This window comes from Eschrichtius robustus, chromosome 8 (genome assembly GCF_028021215.1).
Source record: "Eschrichtius robustus isolate mEscRob2 chromosome 8, mEscRob2.pri, whole genome shotgun sequence".
Classification (NCBI taxonomy): domain Eukaryota; kingdom Metazoa; phylum Chordata; class Mammalia; order Artiodactyla; family Eschrichtiidae; genus Eschrichtius; species Eschrichtius robustus.
This window is the reverse complement of record NC_090831.1, coordinates 18,569,383-18,583,849: the sequence shown is the minus strand read 5'-3', so window position 1 is coordinate 18,583,849 and position 14,467 is coordinate 18,569,383. Positions and strand designations below refer to the sequence as shown.

The window sequence follows — 14,467 nt, the reverse complement described above, 5'->3', positions numbered from 1 at the left end:
ATTGCTGTCACTCATTTATTTTGCAGCTCAGCCCCTCTGCTTTAGCTCACAGTTCATTAAATTCTACTGCATCACCATCAACACGCAAAACAGCTACTTGAAGGGCATTCAAAAATATAATCAGAAAAGGGAATAAAAAGCCCTCTCTGAGAAAGAGGGACAAAAATTAATCCTCTCTTGTCTACTGAGTGACAACTAGGTTCTTTGGTTCTAACACGTATATTTTTTAAGTAGCAGTGACATCCAAGGATTATCTCTGTCTGATGGATGGGGTGTGGGGCTGCATAGTTCTCTGCTTGGAGGGTGAGCACCAAATGTGGCTGGAAAATTCTGAAGGATCTGTGCATATGGATGGGTTATTTCTTTTGCCATTTTCCCCCCTTTTTTGATTTTGGAATCAAAATCAAAAAAGGTGGGAAGGTGGGGAGGACTGCAACTTTATGGACTTCTGCAACGTATCTTGTTTTATGCTTTGAATATGACTGTGATGGGGAAATTACCCTGCTGACCCGTGCACACACACTCATTTGAATGTGGATAAAAACTTAAATATAGAAAAGCACAGAATATGATAGGACAAATGAAGAGGTTATATTTTATGGCAGTGGCTTTCAACTGGGGGCGATTTTGTCGCCTAGAGGACCCTGGCAATTCCTGGAGACAGTTTTCGCTGTCATGACTGGGGGTGGGGGCTGCTTCTGGCATCCAGTGGATAAAATACAGGGAAGCTGTTCGACATCCTACAACGCACAAGACGCCCCCATAACAGAATTATCCAGCCCCAGATGGTAAGAGTGCTGCTGCTGAGAAACTCTTCTTCATGGTAGCTCATTACGTAAATATATTAGGAGATAAGGACAGAAACAAAATCATACTCCTTTCATTTAGGCAAATCATACAACTCCATAAATGCCCAACCCAATTACAACACCACAGCTTGGATCTACCTGTTATTTTTCCCTTTACTTATAATATTTCAATTTGATTAAATGTATGCAACTACTAAAAGTAATACAAATATGTTTCCATTGCAGGTATCTTGCGCCTCCTAGTTTTGAGCTTGTATACAGGCTTGTGGACACAGATGGGACCCCCCCGCTCCCACACACACACACGCACACACCACACACAGAGGATTCTTTTCGGAAGAAATGGCAATACCACCCTCTCTGGGTTGAGGTGGGGACCCACAGAATTGACACAAGAGGAAGAGTCACAAATGTCACCCTCACACTCCATGGTAATCATAAGTGAATAGTCTCTGGAAAAGATTTCATTATAAATCTCTGTAGCTTATCACTTGGTTAATGATAGCTTAACTTTTTTTTTTTTCCTAAAGCAAACTCTGTTCCACCACTGTGCTAAGTATTTCCCACATGCGAGTTCCTTTAATCATCACAACAATCTTACGAGATAAACTACGATCCCATTTTAAGAATAAGGAGACTGAAGCACAGAGAGGCAAAGTAACCTGCCCAAGGTCACACAGCTAATAAGTGGAAGAGCTGGAACTTCAATCTAGGCAGACTGACCCCAGGGAGGCTATTCCCAACCACGAGGCTCCTACATCGTCTCAGTGCGTCAAGCCACAACCTGGGCTGGACAGCTATGAGAGACAGGGACGCCTGCTGAATGGGATCGGGACGCCCAAGGCAAGGCTTTTTCTGTTTTTCCCTTTTCTACGCCTATATAACCTCATCAACTAACCTAAGGGACTTGAGAAACAAACCAATTCCTCCAAATCCTAGATCTCCTGGGTAGAGGTTTAAAAAGCATCCAAAGGGCCCTTGTACAGAGGAAACAGACCTAAGGGGCCCACACAGATAGGGTGGCACAGAAAATGGCCTGCAGGGAGCCCCTACCCCTACGCCAAGCGGAGGGTCTCCTGAGCAGTGGGCATGCCTACTTTTTACGTCTGGGACACCAGCTTGGGGCGCAAAGTCAGGAGCAACAGGAAAGCAGACAGTCCTGGGAGCGGGGCTTCACATCACCCCCATACGGGGAGGCGGCCAAGGCCAGATGGACCTCGGCAGGGACCCCAGAGAGACACTGGGAGCTTCATGGTGTTTCCAAAGGAGCTGACACTGGGGGCCCATGTGAATGTAAACCATATTCATAAAGGCAGATCCTCAGAACTCCTGGCAATGTAATCATCTTCAGGCCAACAAGTCCTGCCTCAAGAGTGTGGGAAGCCGAAGATGAATCACAGGCCAGAGTCCGCAGGCTGACCTCTGCGCACACATCCCCCGAGACAGAGAGAGAAACGAAGGCAGGAAGCACTTGACTGAATTGGTTTTCCCATTTTTTCATAAGAAACATTCAACTTAATAAAAAATAGCCATACTTTATTGACAATAATAGCTACCCTTTCTTTATTTCCTTACTATGTGCCAGGAAACTACTTTATCTCTGTTCCTCATAGTAACTCTGCAAGGCAGGAACTATCGCCTTCATTTTGGAGGAAAAGGAGGCTCAGAAAGGTCATGTAATTAGCCCAAGGTCTCACAGCTAGTAACTTGGGTCTGTTTGACTCCAAAATTCATGATTTTTCCACAATGGCTTTCACTGTTTCACATTACTGTCAACCTCCAAAGTCCTCAGAACCAACTGCCTACACACACACACACACACACACACACACACACACACACACACACACACACACACCCTTTTTTCATTTAACTTAACCAGGTCACTGAAATCCTGAAGGCTGCCATGTATCCATCTCTCTGGATATGTTACGATCCTTAAAATCAGGAGCCGAATCACAGGTGCTAAGAGTGGGCAAGTTTCCAAGAGAACACAGAGTCCAGTCCCCTGTCATTTAAAACGGTGACAAGTCCAGGGTCTAAGGGCTGGGCGAGGCCAAGCTGGGATCTGGCCCCAGGTGTGCTGGACCCTGGGCTGTGTCCCTCCCACCGCACCTCAGCTCTGCTTCCCGGGGCCACGGCCGGTGATGATGAACTCATTTCTAGGTGCTGGGAATACAGAGCTGAAAAGGTACATCCCTAGTCCTGAGAGGATCCTAGAAGCTGGTGGACGTGCTGAGACAGTCCACAGATAAGTCAAGTGCACGGCAGAAGGTGGGAGGCATTGGAGAACACAGTTCTATGGACATGAAGAGGGATGAATGGCGTCCAGCTGCTGGCCATGGGGAGATGGCACGGGGAGAAGAGGAATGAACGCATGCTCTGGGTGTACCTGCAGGAAGGCGCCTCTCGCCAGTCATTCTGCACCAACAACTCCCCCGAGGCGGGCAGCGCACCGATCTTACGGACCAGGTGGAGAGACAGGAGGCTACCTGCCTGAGATCACACAGTTAATGAGGGAGTCATGTGAACTGCTTTGCCCGCCTCCAAAGCCCATGTTCTGTCCATTTTAAAACTTCAGATGCTGTTCTGCGGAGCCCTGGCGGGCTGAGAGGCCAGGAGTAGGCCAGGGAGGCGGAGCTTGAGCACCCACCCCAATTTCAACCTCTTTGGCTCTGCTGTGCATCTATCTCCATATTTGGGTTCTACAGATGAGACTCTGTTTGAGAGAAAGCTCTGCTGCTAACAAGATCAAGTTTGAAGCCCTGTACTATGACGTGCTACCTGGAAGGCAAGTGGGTCAGGCCTTGGAGTTCGGGCCGGGACAAGAAGGACATGTGACCCACGCTGGGAGGCAGTGAGGGATGATGGCTAAGCAAGCAGGCGAAGCACGCACTTCCCTCGCTCTGGAGCGATGCGGCCTGCGTTCAGAATCAGGCTTTACACCTGCTCAGCTCTGCAACCCTGGGCAAGGTACTCCTAAGCCTTAGCTTCCTCACGTTCAAAATGGGGGTAACATTGGTACCTACTTCATGGGGGTGTTGAGAGGATTAGGATTACGTGTTCAAAGATAAAGAAAGCGTATAGCATAGTGCCCGGCACTTAGCACAGCGCCATTCTCGTTAACTTGTTGATTACAGCTAGGCTAGTCATAGGAGGTAAAAGAGCGAAAAAGGAAACACCATGACACTATAGGAGGAATTTTTAGGGCAACTAAGAAGTCCTCACTGTTCCGGGAGTGTTGCTCTGGTTCTGAGCTCTGCCTCGTGTTCTCCTGCCCTTGATAAATGCGGGCTGCGCGTCCGCGGGACACGCGCCCGGAAGATGAGGGAGGCTTAGGGGTCTCCCTCCATCTGCTGAGATGTGGTCATGTCCCCACCGCTGCTTGTCAGCTGATTCAGCAAGAAGCTCAATGGAGGCGGGGCTTCGGGGCATGAGATCGGTAACCCCAAACCCCCAAGCTAATTTACTGCCACCGTTCAGGAGATGGCCGCAAAACCCTTGGCTCTCCCCCTAAGCTCAACTTGCTCTTGCACCCAAAGGCCTAGGACCGAGGGAGGCACGTGTCTCAGCCCAGCCGAGCCCCAGAGGCCTCCTTCGCTGGCTAGATGAGGCCTTGCCTTGGGCGGAATTCTGCAGGGCACAGTGGGGTCCTGGGTCCCTTTTTAGGTTCTTGCCATCAGAGACCCTGCCAGCGAATTAAGTTCCCAGAGAAGGTTTTGACGGCTTATGGGATTTCTGTCTGTCTTGTTCACTGCTGTGCCCCAGTGCCCAGCACAGCAGCACATCCCATGAATGAATGAATGATGATCCCTTTTGGCATCTTCATGAGACAAACAGAAGCAGGGGCCACGGGGCCTCCACAGTCACCCCCTGACCCAGCAGTTGGGTGGGATCTTCTTGCCACTGCTCTGCTCTTGACTTCCCCACCTGTCACCCCAGCTGGTAGCACCACCGCCGGGCCTCTGGCAGTCTCCCTGGGACAGGTTTGACCTTTTCTCTCCTCCGGGGAGAAGGAAGGGTCATTTGCTACAGAGCATCAAGCAAGAAGATCAGCTCGTGCCCAGCACACGACTTGCTCTTTCATGCTCATTCTGCCAGAAACGAAAATGTTAGAGCTGGAAGCGGCGGCGGAAGTCATCTCTCGTGGAAGAAACGAGGAAACCAAACACTGAGACATTTAGCAAGTAGCCCCAAGTCACAGAGCTGGCTGCCAGGAGAGGCAGGAGACCTGGCCTCTCAACAGAGCTCTTTTTACGGCACTTTCTAGGAGCCTCTATGCCTGTGCAGGTCAGAAAGTCTCAGAAGCCTGGATTCTCTTTCTATGTATTATAAACACAAAACACACCTAGAGTTTACACACAGACGCAGGTTATACATATATATGCAGCTATGTAAATGACATATACGTATATACATATTCGTAAGTGATATTAGGATATATATAACTATTCTATAGTCCCAAATACATTTACTAGAGAGCTTAGATAAGCTCATCTCCTTTTATTTTATACCTGTTTATTACAGAATGGTGATAACTGCGGGACTGTGGTAAAATAAGAAATCCTGAGCGTGAGAAAGGGGAAGCGTGTAATTTGCAAAAGAGTATTTGATATTATAATTGCTTTGATTTTTTTTTTTTTTTAGGCACAGTATTTAATGTGCTTTGAAATTTAACAGTAAAGAAGGGCATTTGGATTTTACGTTCAACAAAAAAAGAGGAGAGTTTAAACCAAAAGACTGGGAACTACTGTTCTGGAACTCAGAGCATATGACAACTTTGGAAATTGGCTGGTCCAACGCCCCGTGTGAAGAGAGGAAACCTCCGCTCAGAGAGGTTAAGTCACTTCCTGTCTCAGGTCAGTAGCTGTTTATTTGCTATAGGGGAGCAGCCTCGTGGAGGTTATCTGTTGTAAGTCCACACAGCACCTGCACTGAAGGAGACCAGCATTTGCTGTGGAACAGCTGAAGGGAATTTCTCACTTCAAGGATGTAAAGATACAGAGGGAAAGTGAGTTCCCAAACAGGCCTGGCTTTTTTTTTTAAGAAGGATGATTCTTGGAAGAGGAGAAGCTGAACCTGTGGCTTTGCTACTCGCATTTCTCGGGGGCAGCAGCCCAGTGGTCCCACACGGGACCCACCCCTCCTGTGTGTCCATACAGGGAGACTCCGCCGCGCCCTCTCTCAGGGGGACCCAATGGCAGGTTGCGAGGCTGCAAGAGGGACTGCTCGAGCCACCACTGCCCCTCCCCTTCGTCATCTGCAGAGGCCACCACCTATCTACCTAAACAATGGGAGGCTTTCTCTCTGGTGTCCCGGCAGGAGTGAGGGTGTCGGCAGAAGGACTGCAGCTCCTAAGACAGGCAGCCTGGGAGCAGAGGTAGAGCCCCAGGAGGAATTCACCCATGGCCTTGGGCTAAGACAGACCCAGGGCCAGACCACAGGGGACGGTGCCTCCCTGACGTCGGAAACTGGCCGCTGCAGGAGTCCACTTACCGCAGTGGGACTGGAAGACCTGCGGCTTGACGACCTGGTTACAGGCACTGCACACCACGAGGTAGAAGTCGTCGTGTGCTGGGTAGTGGCCAAACAAGTGCATATCTGTGGGGGAAAGGAAAACAGGTTGTTTTGAAAAAGCAACCACGTCTCAGAAGGTGGACAGTTTCTTCTTGGCATTTCCTCGAGGACAGTTTTTCAAACAAGACGCGCAGAAAGCCAATCATCTTTACGAAAGGGAACGCAGTTTGTCCTAATGCAGCTCCCTACTCTCAGGGAAGCCCGTGCCTCAGAGAACCCCTCTTTATTTTCCTTGCAAACAGACGGCTACCCCTGTTGGTTTGGTCAGGGGGGTTGGGCTGCCTGGAATCACAGGCTGTGGGGAGTGACCCTGTTCTGAAAGAGGGCCCCGGGGTTAGCTGGGACCCAACGAGGCTCTAGTCATTTTAGGATGGGGGAGCTCCTCCAAACCCATTTCAGCGTAGGCAGAGCCCTCCCAGGTGAGTGACGGGGCGAGAAAGCCTGGAGAGAGAGAGGAGTCATCCTGGTCTCGGCAGCTGCCTGGGTTCCCCATCACCTGTGGGAGACTCCAGGGTAAAAGGAAGTGTCCAGACAAGTGGCTTGTTGGCTGCCATCATTATCCATTCTTTACGTGGCAAAGATTTACCGAGTGCCTAAGTGTGCCGGGCACCGACTGTGCTGGGTTCCAGGGATAACTGGTGAACAAGAACGAGTGCCCTGCTCTGCTGGAGCAGAAAAGAGAAGAATTAACCAGAATCACACAAGTCATCACTTGGCTGTAACAGTGGTACCTCCTAAGGAGGAGATGTACAGGGTCCCATGAGAGTGTGTGGTAGGTAGACCTAACCCTGTCTAAGGCATTGGAGAGGCTTCCCTGAGGAGGGGTTAGAGAAAGAAAAGGCCAGGGGAGGGAGAGCAAAGTTCCAGCTCTGCCGAGGAAGGAGATTCTGTGTGTCAGCAGAACCTCTTGGCTGGAAGAGAAGAACAAGGGGGGAGCCCAGAAGGTGTAAGCCTTGTGGACCAAGGTAGAGATTTTGAACCTGACTTTAAGATCAGTGGGAAGCTACTGAAGGTTTTTAAGCAAAGAAGTGACAGAGTCAGATGGACACTGTTAGAAGATCAGTTATGTGGCCTACGAGAGACAATCGCATAGGTCCACACAAAAACCTGCCCACGCATGTTCCCTGTAGCATTATTCGTAACAGCCCAAGCGTGGAAGCAACCCAGATACCCATCAACTGCTGAACACATAAATGAAATGTGATATATCCATACAATGGGATATTATTTGGCCATAAGAAGGAGTGAAGAACTGATACCTGCTGCAACATGGATGAACCTTGAAAACATATGCTAAGTGAAAGGAGCCAGTCACAAAAGCCCACATATTATATGATTCCATTTATATGAACTGTCCAGAACAGGCAAAACTAGAGAGACAGAAAGCAGATTAGTGCTTGCCTTGGGCTGGGGGGGCCCTGGCGGGAACTGTCGGACAATTGCTAAAGGCTACGGGTTTCTTTTGGGGGTGATAATAATGTTCTAAGATTGATAGTGGTGATGGCTGCACAACGCTGTGAGCATACTACAAACCACCGAACTGCGTGCTTTAAATGGGTGAATTGTATATGTGAATTATGTCTCAGGAAAGCTGTGTGTGTGTAGGGGGATTCGGAGGTCATACCTCCTCGCCCACCGTGGGGTGGAGGGCACTCTGCCGGCCTCTCCTTAGCTGACTGGCTCCAGGGCCACTGAGAGCAGGGCGGACAGAGGAAATAAAAGACACGTTCTGCATGAAAGTCTTTGCGTCACAGAGCTGAGCTTCCTCTCCCCAGCCCCCCACGCCCTCGTTTTTTTAGACTCAACCTGTGTCTTTACTGAAAACCACCAGGCGCACGATGGTTCTCCCAGCTGCAGGGCGAGGCCACAGGGAAGCCGAGTTCCTCCTGATTCAGGGACGGCTCATTTATAAGCCAACACAGGCTTCCAGTGCAGCCCCGATGCTTAGAGGGAAATGGAACCGACACACTTGTCACGCGGCCGGGAGCCAAGACCCCCGCCCCAGAGGAGGCTAGACTGGAAGGGTGAGAAGGGCCCCCGTTGCTGGGTCCCCTCCACGTGCGCGGGACCCGCGCCTGCGGCGGGATGCGGGCCAGACCGGGGCACGGGCGCACTGAGCCTCGGCATCTCTGTGGCTCTGGTCGCAGCCCATCATTTCCCCTCCAGGACTTGCCTCTGTTTCCACTCTGACTAAGACGTTACCGGAGGGGAGCGTTATTAGTCAGTGCCTGGTAGGTGGAGGCCTGTGGAAAGAGAGGCTGAGAGAGAACCCAGCTGTGACAAAGGCCTGCGGCGTGGGGAGGCCCAGGCCGGGCCCACCCAGTGTGTCCGGGGCCCTTGCTTCACAGCCTCCCAGCGCGCAGAGGATGCACCCGGTCCCGCATTGCTGACACCACTCCGGCTTTACATTTTATTTACAGATTATTTTTATAATATAGAGCCTTTTTAAAAAAAAAAATAACAGAAGTGATCCATGTTCTTTGAGGATACATATGAAAAATACAGAAAAGCCAGAAGAAATTAAAAAAAAAAAAAATCACTGGCAATCTTTATTAACACTTTGCATCTCATTTAGATTTAGTCACATTTTCTATCCAGGAACATGTGAAACCAGGAGCTGGCAAGGGCTAAGACATTTATTTATTCAACAGCATTTCCTGAGCTGCCTTCCAGCCCTTCTGCAATAGATCAGGCTATAAAGGCATGAAAGAAATGCATTAATTAAAAAAACAAAAAAGCGCATTCACAAAAGTTTCTTGAGCACCTACTCTGCGCCAGAAGCTCTGTGGAGTATGGGAGGCTGAGAGCTGGGGGTGAGGAACGCACCTCTGCACCTTTGTCGCGCGCGCCTGATGACGTGCCCAAGGCCTGTCAGGCCTCCAGCTGCTGTCCCATTTCAGGATTCCTCCAGGAACCCGTAGACCCCACCCCCTACACGCAGCTCTAGGTCGAGAGTTGAAGGTGAAGGTTAGGCTGGTCGGAGACTGGCCACCCTGGGGGTGTCCTACTCCAGGCCCTTCACTCCACTGGGACTCTTCTTGGTTTCCTCCAGGGCAGTTTCAACCATGCACACGTCTGCTCAGAACGTGTCTCCTGTGGAAACTGAGAGGACCTGCTGGCCTACTTGATTATTCCTCAGTGATCAGACCTTAGAATCTCCTCGACAGGCTGCCCAGGCTCTGGGAGAGTCTGGCAGATGTGGAGCAAGATAAGGGCAGCTGGCTTCTCAGAAGAACCACCACTTCCCGGGGCCAGGCCATCTCGGTCCATGTGCTGTCTGCTTGGGTATGAGGAAGGAAGGCCAGGGAGAATTGGAAACTACTATGTCTGGCATCATGCTAGGCATCCTATTATTAATTCTCCCTCCCTCTCTCTCAATTTACCACCCAAATACAGCTTGCAGCTCACAGTTAAAAACAGGGGTGTGTTGACGTGGGCTTGTACCAGCTTCCGAGAGCCAACTGTGCAAGTCTCCCAACTCGTTCAGTGAGATCAAGGTGGTAGCTGAAATCAGCCCTGGTGAGAGTATTTGCACCACGGAAATGGGCACTACAAATCTTGTCTTTTCTTTGGAAAGCCGCGTTGTTAAACATTTACCGGTGTACCACTGAACAAAGATGGGAAGAAAAGGGAAAAGTGAAACCACCTGTAATGACGCCACCTTGGGATAACCACTGTTGGCATGTTAATATATATCCTTCTAGACTTCGTTATCTCATAACATTATCTTAGTTAATCCTCATAACTAACCCACAAAGTTGCCATCATCCCACTTTCCAGGCAAGGAAACAAAGGTAAGAGATCCCAAGGCAGTGATCTTTAAAGTAGGATGAGATTCCTACTCTACAGCCCACGCTCCCATCTCAGCAAAAGGCCACGTGTTTCGTAAGAGCAAGATCCCATTTCAAAGATGAAGAAACCCGTTTGGAGCGCTTGCATGGATGACTAACACACTCCGAGGGAGCCACTGGCGTTTGCACAGGCCTGGGGTCAGAAGGAGGGATTGAGAGCACAGTGTCCTTTGCTGTGCAACTTCAGGGAAGGTGCCTAACCTTTCTGAGTGTCAGTTTCCTCTTCCATAAGACGGGGCTCACAGTTCTTGCCTCATGGGGTTGCTGTGAAGGCTCATAAAAGCTGCCTGGCTTTGTATTTTCTTCCTCCAGGGATTTGGAAGAAAGTGTGGAAAAAGCTTTAATCAAGGTCTTCTCCCCTATTTTTCAAAACTAACTTGTTCGCACTCCAGTGGGAGAGTTGCTCCAGCCAGCACATTCTTTGACTCTCCTGCGTAACCACTCACAGCCAGCCTCCTGGGGAACCTCAGTGCTCCCTCCAACCTGCAGAACTTCCTGTGTGCGCAGGTACACCATCGCGCGCTGTGTGGACAGACGAGGGCTGAGAGCCACTGGGAGGACACTCTCTAGGCTGTGGTCAGGCCCCGAGAAAACGTGCATAAAGGTGATGGGACTGTGCCCATCACACTGTCCATCCATCTCCCAAACAGACAAAGCCACGCCTGTCTGTTTTGCCCCATGTTGCCCCCGCAAATGAATCAACTGTTGATCAGACAGATCAGATAGTACCACCATGGCACTGTCACAGAGGTGACCTTAGTCATCCTCCTGGCCTGATTATGGGCAGGGTGAGAGCAAACTCCATAGCTCCATTTTGCAGATGGGGAAACAGAGATACTCTTGCTTCTAGGTCAGTATTTTTCGTTTTTGTTTTTTTTAACCCCAACTCACTATACACAAATACATACCTATTTTATCTATCTACCTATCTATGTATCTATCTATCTACCTATCTCTCCACTCATCCATCTATCCATCATCTATCGTTGGAACATGTACGTTACACTCTGATATGTTCTGGTCTACTCATTTCTTTTTTATTTTATTCTGTTCTATTTCCTTTAAAAAAATGCTCACTGAGATCTTTTTTTCAAATTTTATTATTATTTATTTTATTTATTTATTTTTGGCTGCGTTGGGTCTTTGTTGCTGTGCGTGGGCTTTCTCTAGTTGCAGTGAGCGGGGGCTACTCTTTGTTGCGGTGTGCGGGCTTCTCATTGCGGTGGCTTCTCTTGTTGCGGAGCACGGGCTCTAGGGCCGCAGGCTTCAGTAGTTGTGGCTCGCGGGCTCTAGAGCGCAGGCTCAGTAGTTGTGGCATATGGGCTTCGTTGCCCTGCGGCGTGTGGGATCTTCCCGGACCAGGGCTTGAACCCGTGTCCCCTGCATTGGCAGGCGGATTCTTAACCACTGCGCCACCAGGGAAGCCCAGCTCATTGAGATCTTGAAATTAACTTCTTGACCCTTTAATGGGTCACAACTCAAAGTGTGAAAAACACTCTTCAAGGCAATCCACTGAGTTAGAGGCTGAGCCGAGCCTGAGAGTTAACTGGGCATTTACAGAGGTTGGAGCTGGTCCTTAGGAGTCACCTGGGAGTCTGAAGCCATGAATTTGTGCCAATTATATGCTGGAGTGCGCCGTGCCAGCTCACAGGAGCTGACTGTATCTCTTCCTAACTCTGCATTCAGTGAGGCATGTCGGTGGCCTGAATCAGCCAAGGTGGGAGTATTTACACCATGGTAATCAGCATCCACTACAAACCAGGGCTGCTTCTCTTGGAGAGCTAGCTGTGAAAATATTTACCAGCACACCACTGACTAGCACCCACCATCACTCCTCCCTGGATCAATTTCCTTAGTTATAGAAATGGAGAAAATCATATCTGTCATCTACCACACTGGATGCAGAAAGGCTTCTGTGAACTTGGGAGGAAATCATTATGTAACATAAAATTATGGTAATGATATTGATCATTAACGCAAAAAATATGCACAACAGAGCCAGGTAAACATATTGATCACGTTCTGTATCAAATGAGTACAAAAAAGCTGCCACTTGTCCAGCTCTGGTGGTGAGAAGGGGACTGGGGGAGGGGGAGGGGGAGTGGGGATGTTGGAGTGGAGAATTAAGTTCTTTTCAACGTCTGTCAATTTAATGCTTACTCTTTAAGGGCTATTCATGGAGATTATTCACACATTAGGCTCAGAGTATTAAATTAATGCTGCTTATACATGGATCACACACAGGCTATTCTCAGTGCCCCTATTTAAAGCAGGCAGTTCTTTACTTCTTCTCTTCCTTTACTTCTGGTGGAAGTCTCATCTGCAGCAGAGTCAGTCGTCAATGGCATTCATGTTATCCACTTCGTCTGGCATCCTAGGCCTGCCTCCCCACAGCACTTAGGTTCCCGCAGGGCTAGTCTGGCTCTCACAGCTTCAACTCCCCTGAACGCCTCCCTCCCACACCCCTCTGCCCCTCTCCTCTCTCAGATGGCAGAGGAGGGATGGAGGGGACAGAACCCAGCTGGGATGGAAGAAAAGACAAAGTTTAGGACACCAGAATGGTTCCTACGAAGGTAAAATAATAACTCTGTGGGACTTCCCTGGTGGCGCAGTGGTTAAGAATCTGCCTGCCAATGCAGGGGACACGGGTTCGAGCCCTGGTCTGGGAAGATCCCTTAGATGCCGCAGAGCAACTAAGTCCGTGCGCCACAACTACTGAGCCCATGCACCACAACTACTGAAGCCTGCGGTCCTAGAGCCCGTGCTCCGCAACAAGAGAAGACACCACAATGAGAAGCCCGCGCACTGTAACGAAGAGTAGCCCCCACTCGCCGCAACTAGAGATCTTGAAATTAACTTCTAGTCCGCGCACAGCAACGAAGACCCAACGCAGCCAAAAATAAACAATAAATAAATATATAAATTTATTTTTTTAAAAAAAGAATAATACCTCTGATTTTCTGGCGTAGTTGATAACCTGCTTCTTAAGTCAATACTGAAAAAGAAATTGGCAGAATGGGAGCAGCATTTTATAAACAGCTTTCCGAGGGGAACACTTCCGACAAGGAAAGTCGTGAGTGTATTAACTCTCCTTTATATCCAGTATTCACTTCGAGAAAATGGCTGAAGTAAAGGAAAAGGCAGGGTGACGTGTCCAATTTGCTATTTGTACAGGACTCGTTTCTAAGATTGGAAGACAGCTGGTTTTGTGGCTTCAGGATCACACTAGATTCTGTGCACTTTTGCATTTGCCCCTGGACACCTTCCAAAGCTCAAGACTTGGGCATTACGAAGCAACAACTGGTGAGAGCTCAAAAGATGAAAACCTTAAGAAAGAGTGATTCCTTCCCTTTGCAAATGGGAATGCCAAGTCAAGCACAGGCTGCACAGAGAAGCAGCTAGAAGCAGACTGGCTTTGAAGGCTGGGGGACAGCTTATCAGCAATCGGTGATGCCTGTGCTCGCTACAGAAGATCCCGCAGCGGGAAAAGGAAGACAGCAAAGCAGACAACTTTGAATGTTAGTTTCTTGAAAAAAAAAAAAAAAAAAAAAAAAAGCCCCAGAAAACAGACTCAAGTTTCCCCCAAAGTCTTTTCTGGGGTTGTGAAACCACCCCGGTTGCTATAGGAATTATGAAAATGTCAAGGTAGCATATGCCTCTAGTATAACAACGGTTTCATATACTTTTAAAATTAGGCTTCCCTTCTGAATGGACTCTAAAAAAAACAATATAATGACAAACATTGAGATTACGTGATTTCAACACACCGAGCCGTCTCCAGGAAGGTAAACGTGAGCCTCTGCCCGTGGTGGGTAACGGATCCACAGACCTTGGTGGGACCTACGGATGTGACAACCCTGTGATGATGGCTGGAGAGCAGGTGCCAATGGACTTCCTTGGAAAACTACCAAAAGGATGAGCTGGGCAGGTAATGGCTTTGATGTGAGGGCTTCCACTTACATAAACTCAGACAGGAGATTATTGGCAAGAACAGTAACCCTGGTTCAAGGACACACATGGCTGCCTCCAAGCATGGATTCACATCTGGACGCGGCTGCCACTCAGTAGAAGCACCTTTCACACTGGGAGAGGCTGGTCCTAAAGGCCTCCCTTTCTCCCATTAATCTTAATACACTCATTATACAGTTTTTATTAATGTGTCTTTTCTCTCTGCTAGTGGAATTTTCAGCTCTATTTTAATCACTTATGTCAAATGCAAAGCATGAGGTG

At 49.0% G+C, this 14,467-nt stretch overlaps 1 protein-coding gene across 5 annotated transcripts in view; it reads right to left on the bottom strand.

Moving 5' to 3' along the window:
- Positions 1–14,467, bottom strand: part of ATXN7L1 (ataxin 7 like 1) — a 230,892-nt gene that overhangs the window by 142,039 nt on the left and 74,386 nt on the right. For all 5 annotated transcript variants that reach the window (XM_068550396.1, XM_068550397.1, XM_068550398.1 and 2 more), the window contains exon 3: positions 6,306–6,410. In XM_068550396.1, the coding sequence (XP_068406497.1) occupies positions 6,306–6,410 (105 nt within the window). The remainder of the gene's footprint in view (positions 1–6,305; positions 6,411–14,467) is intronic.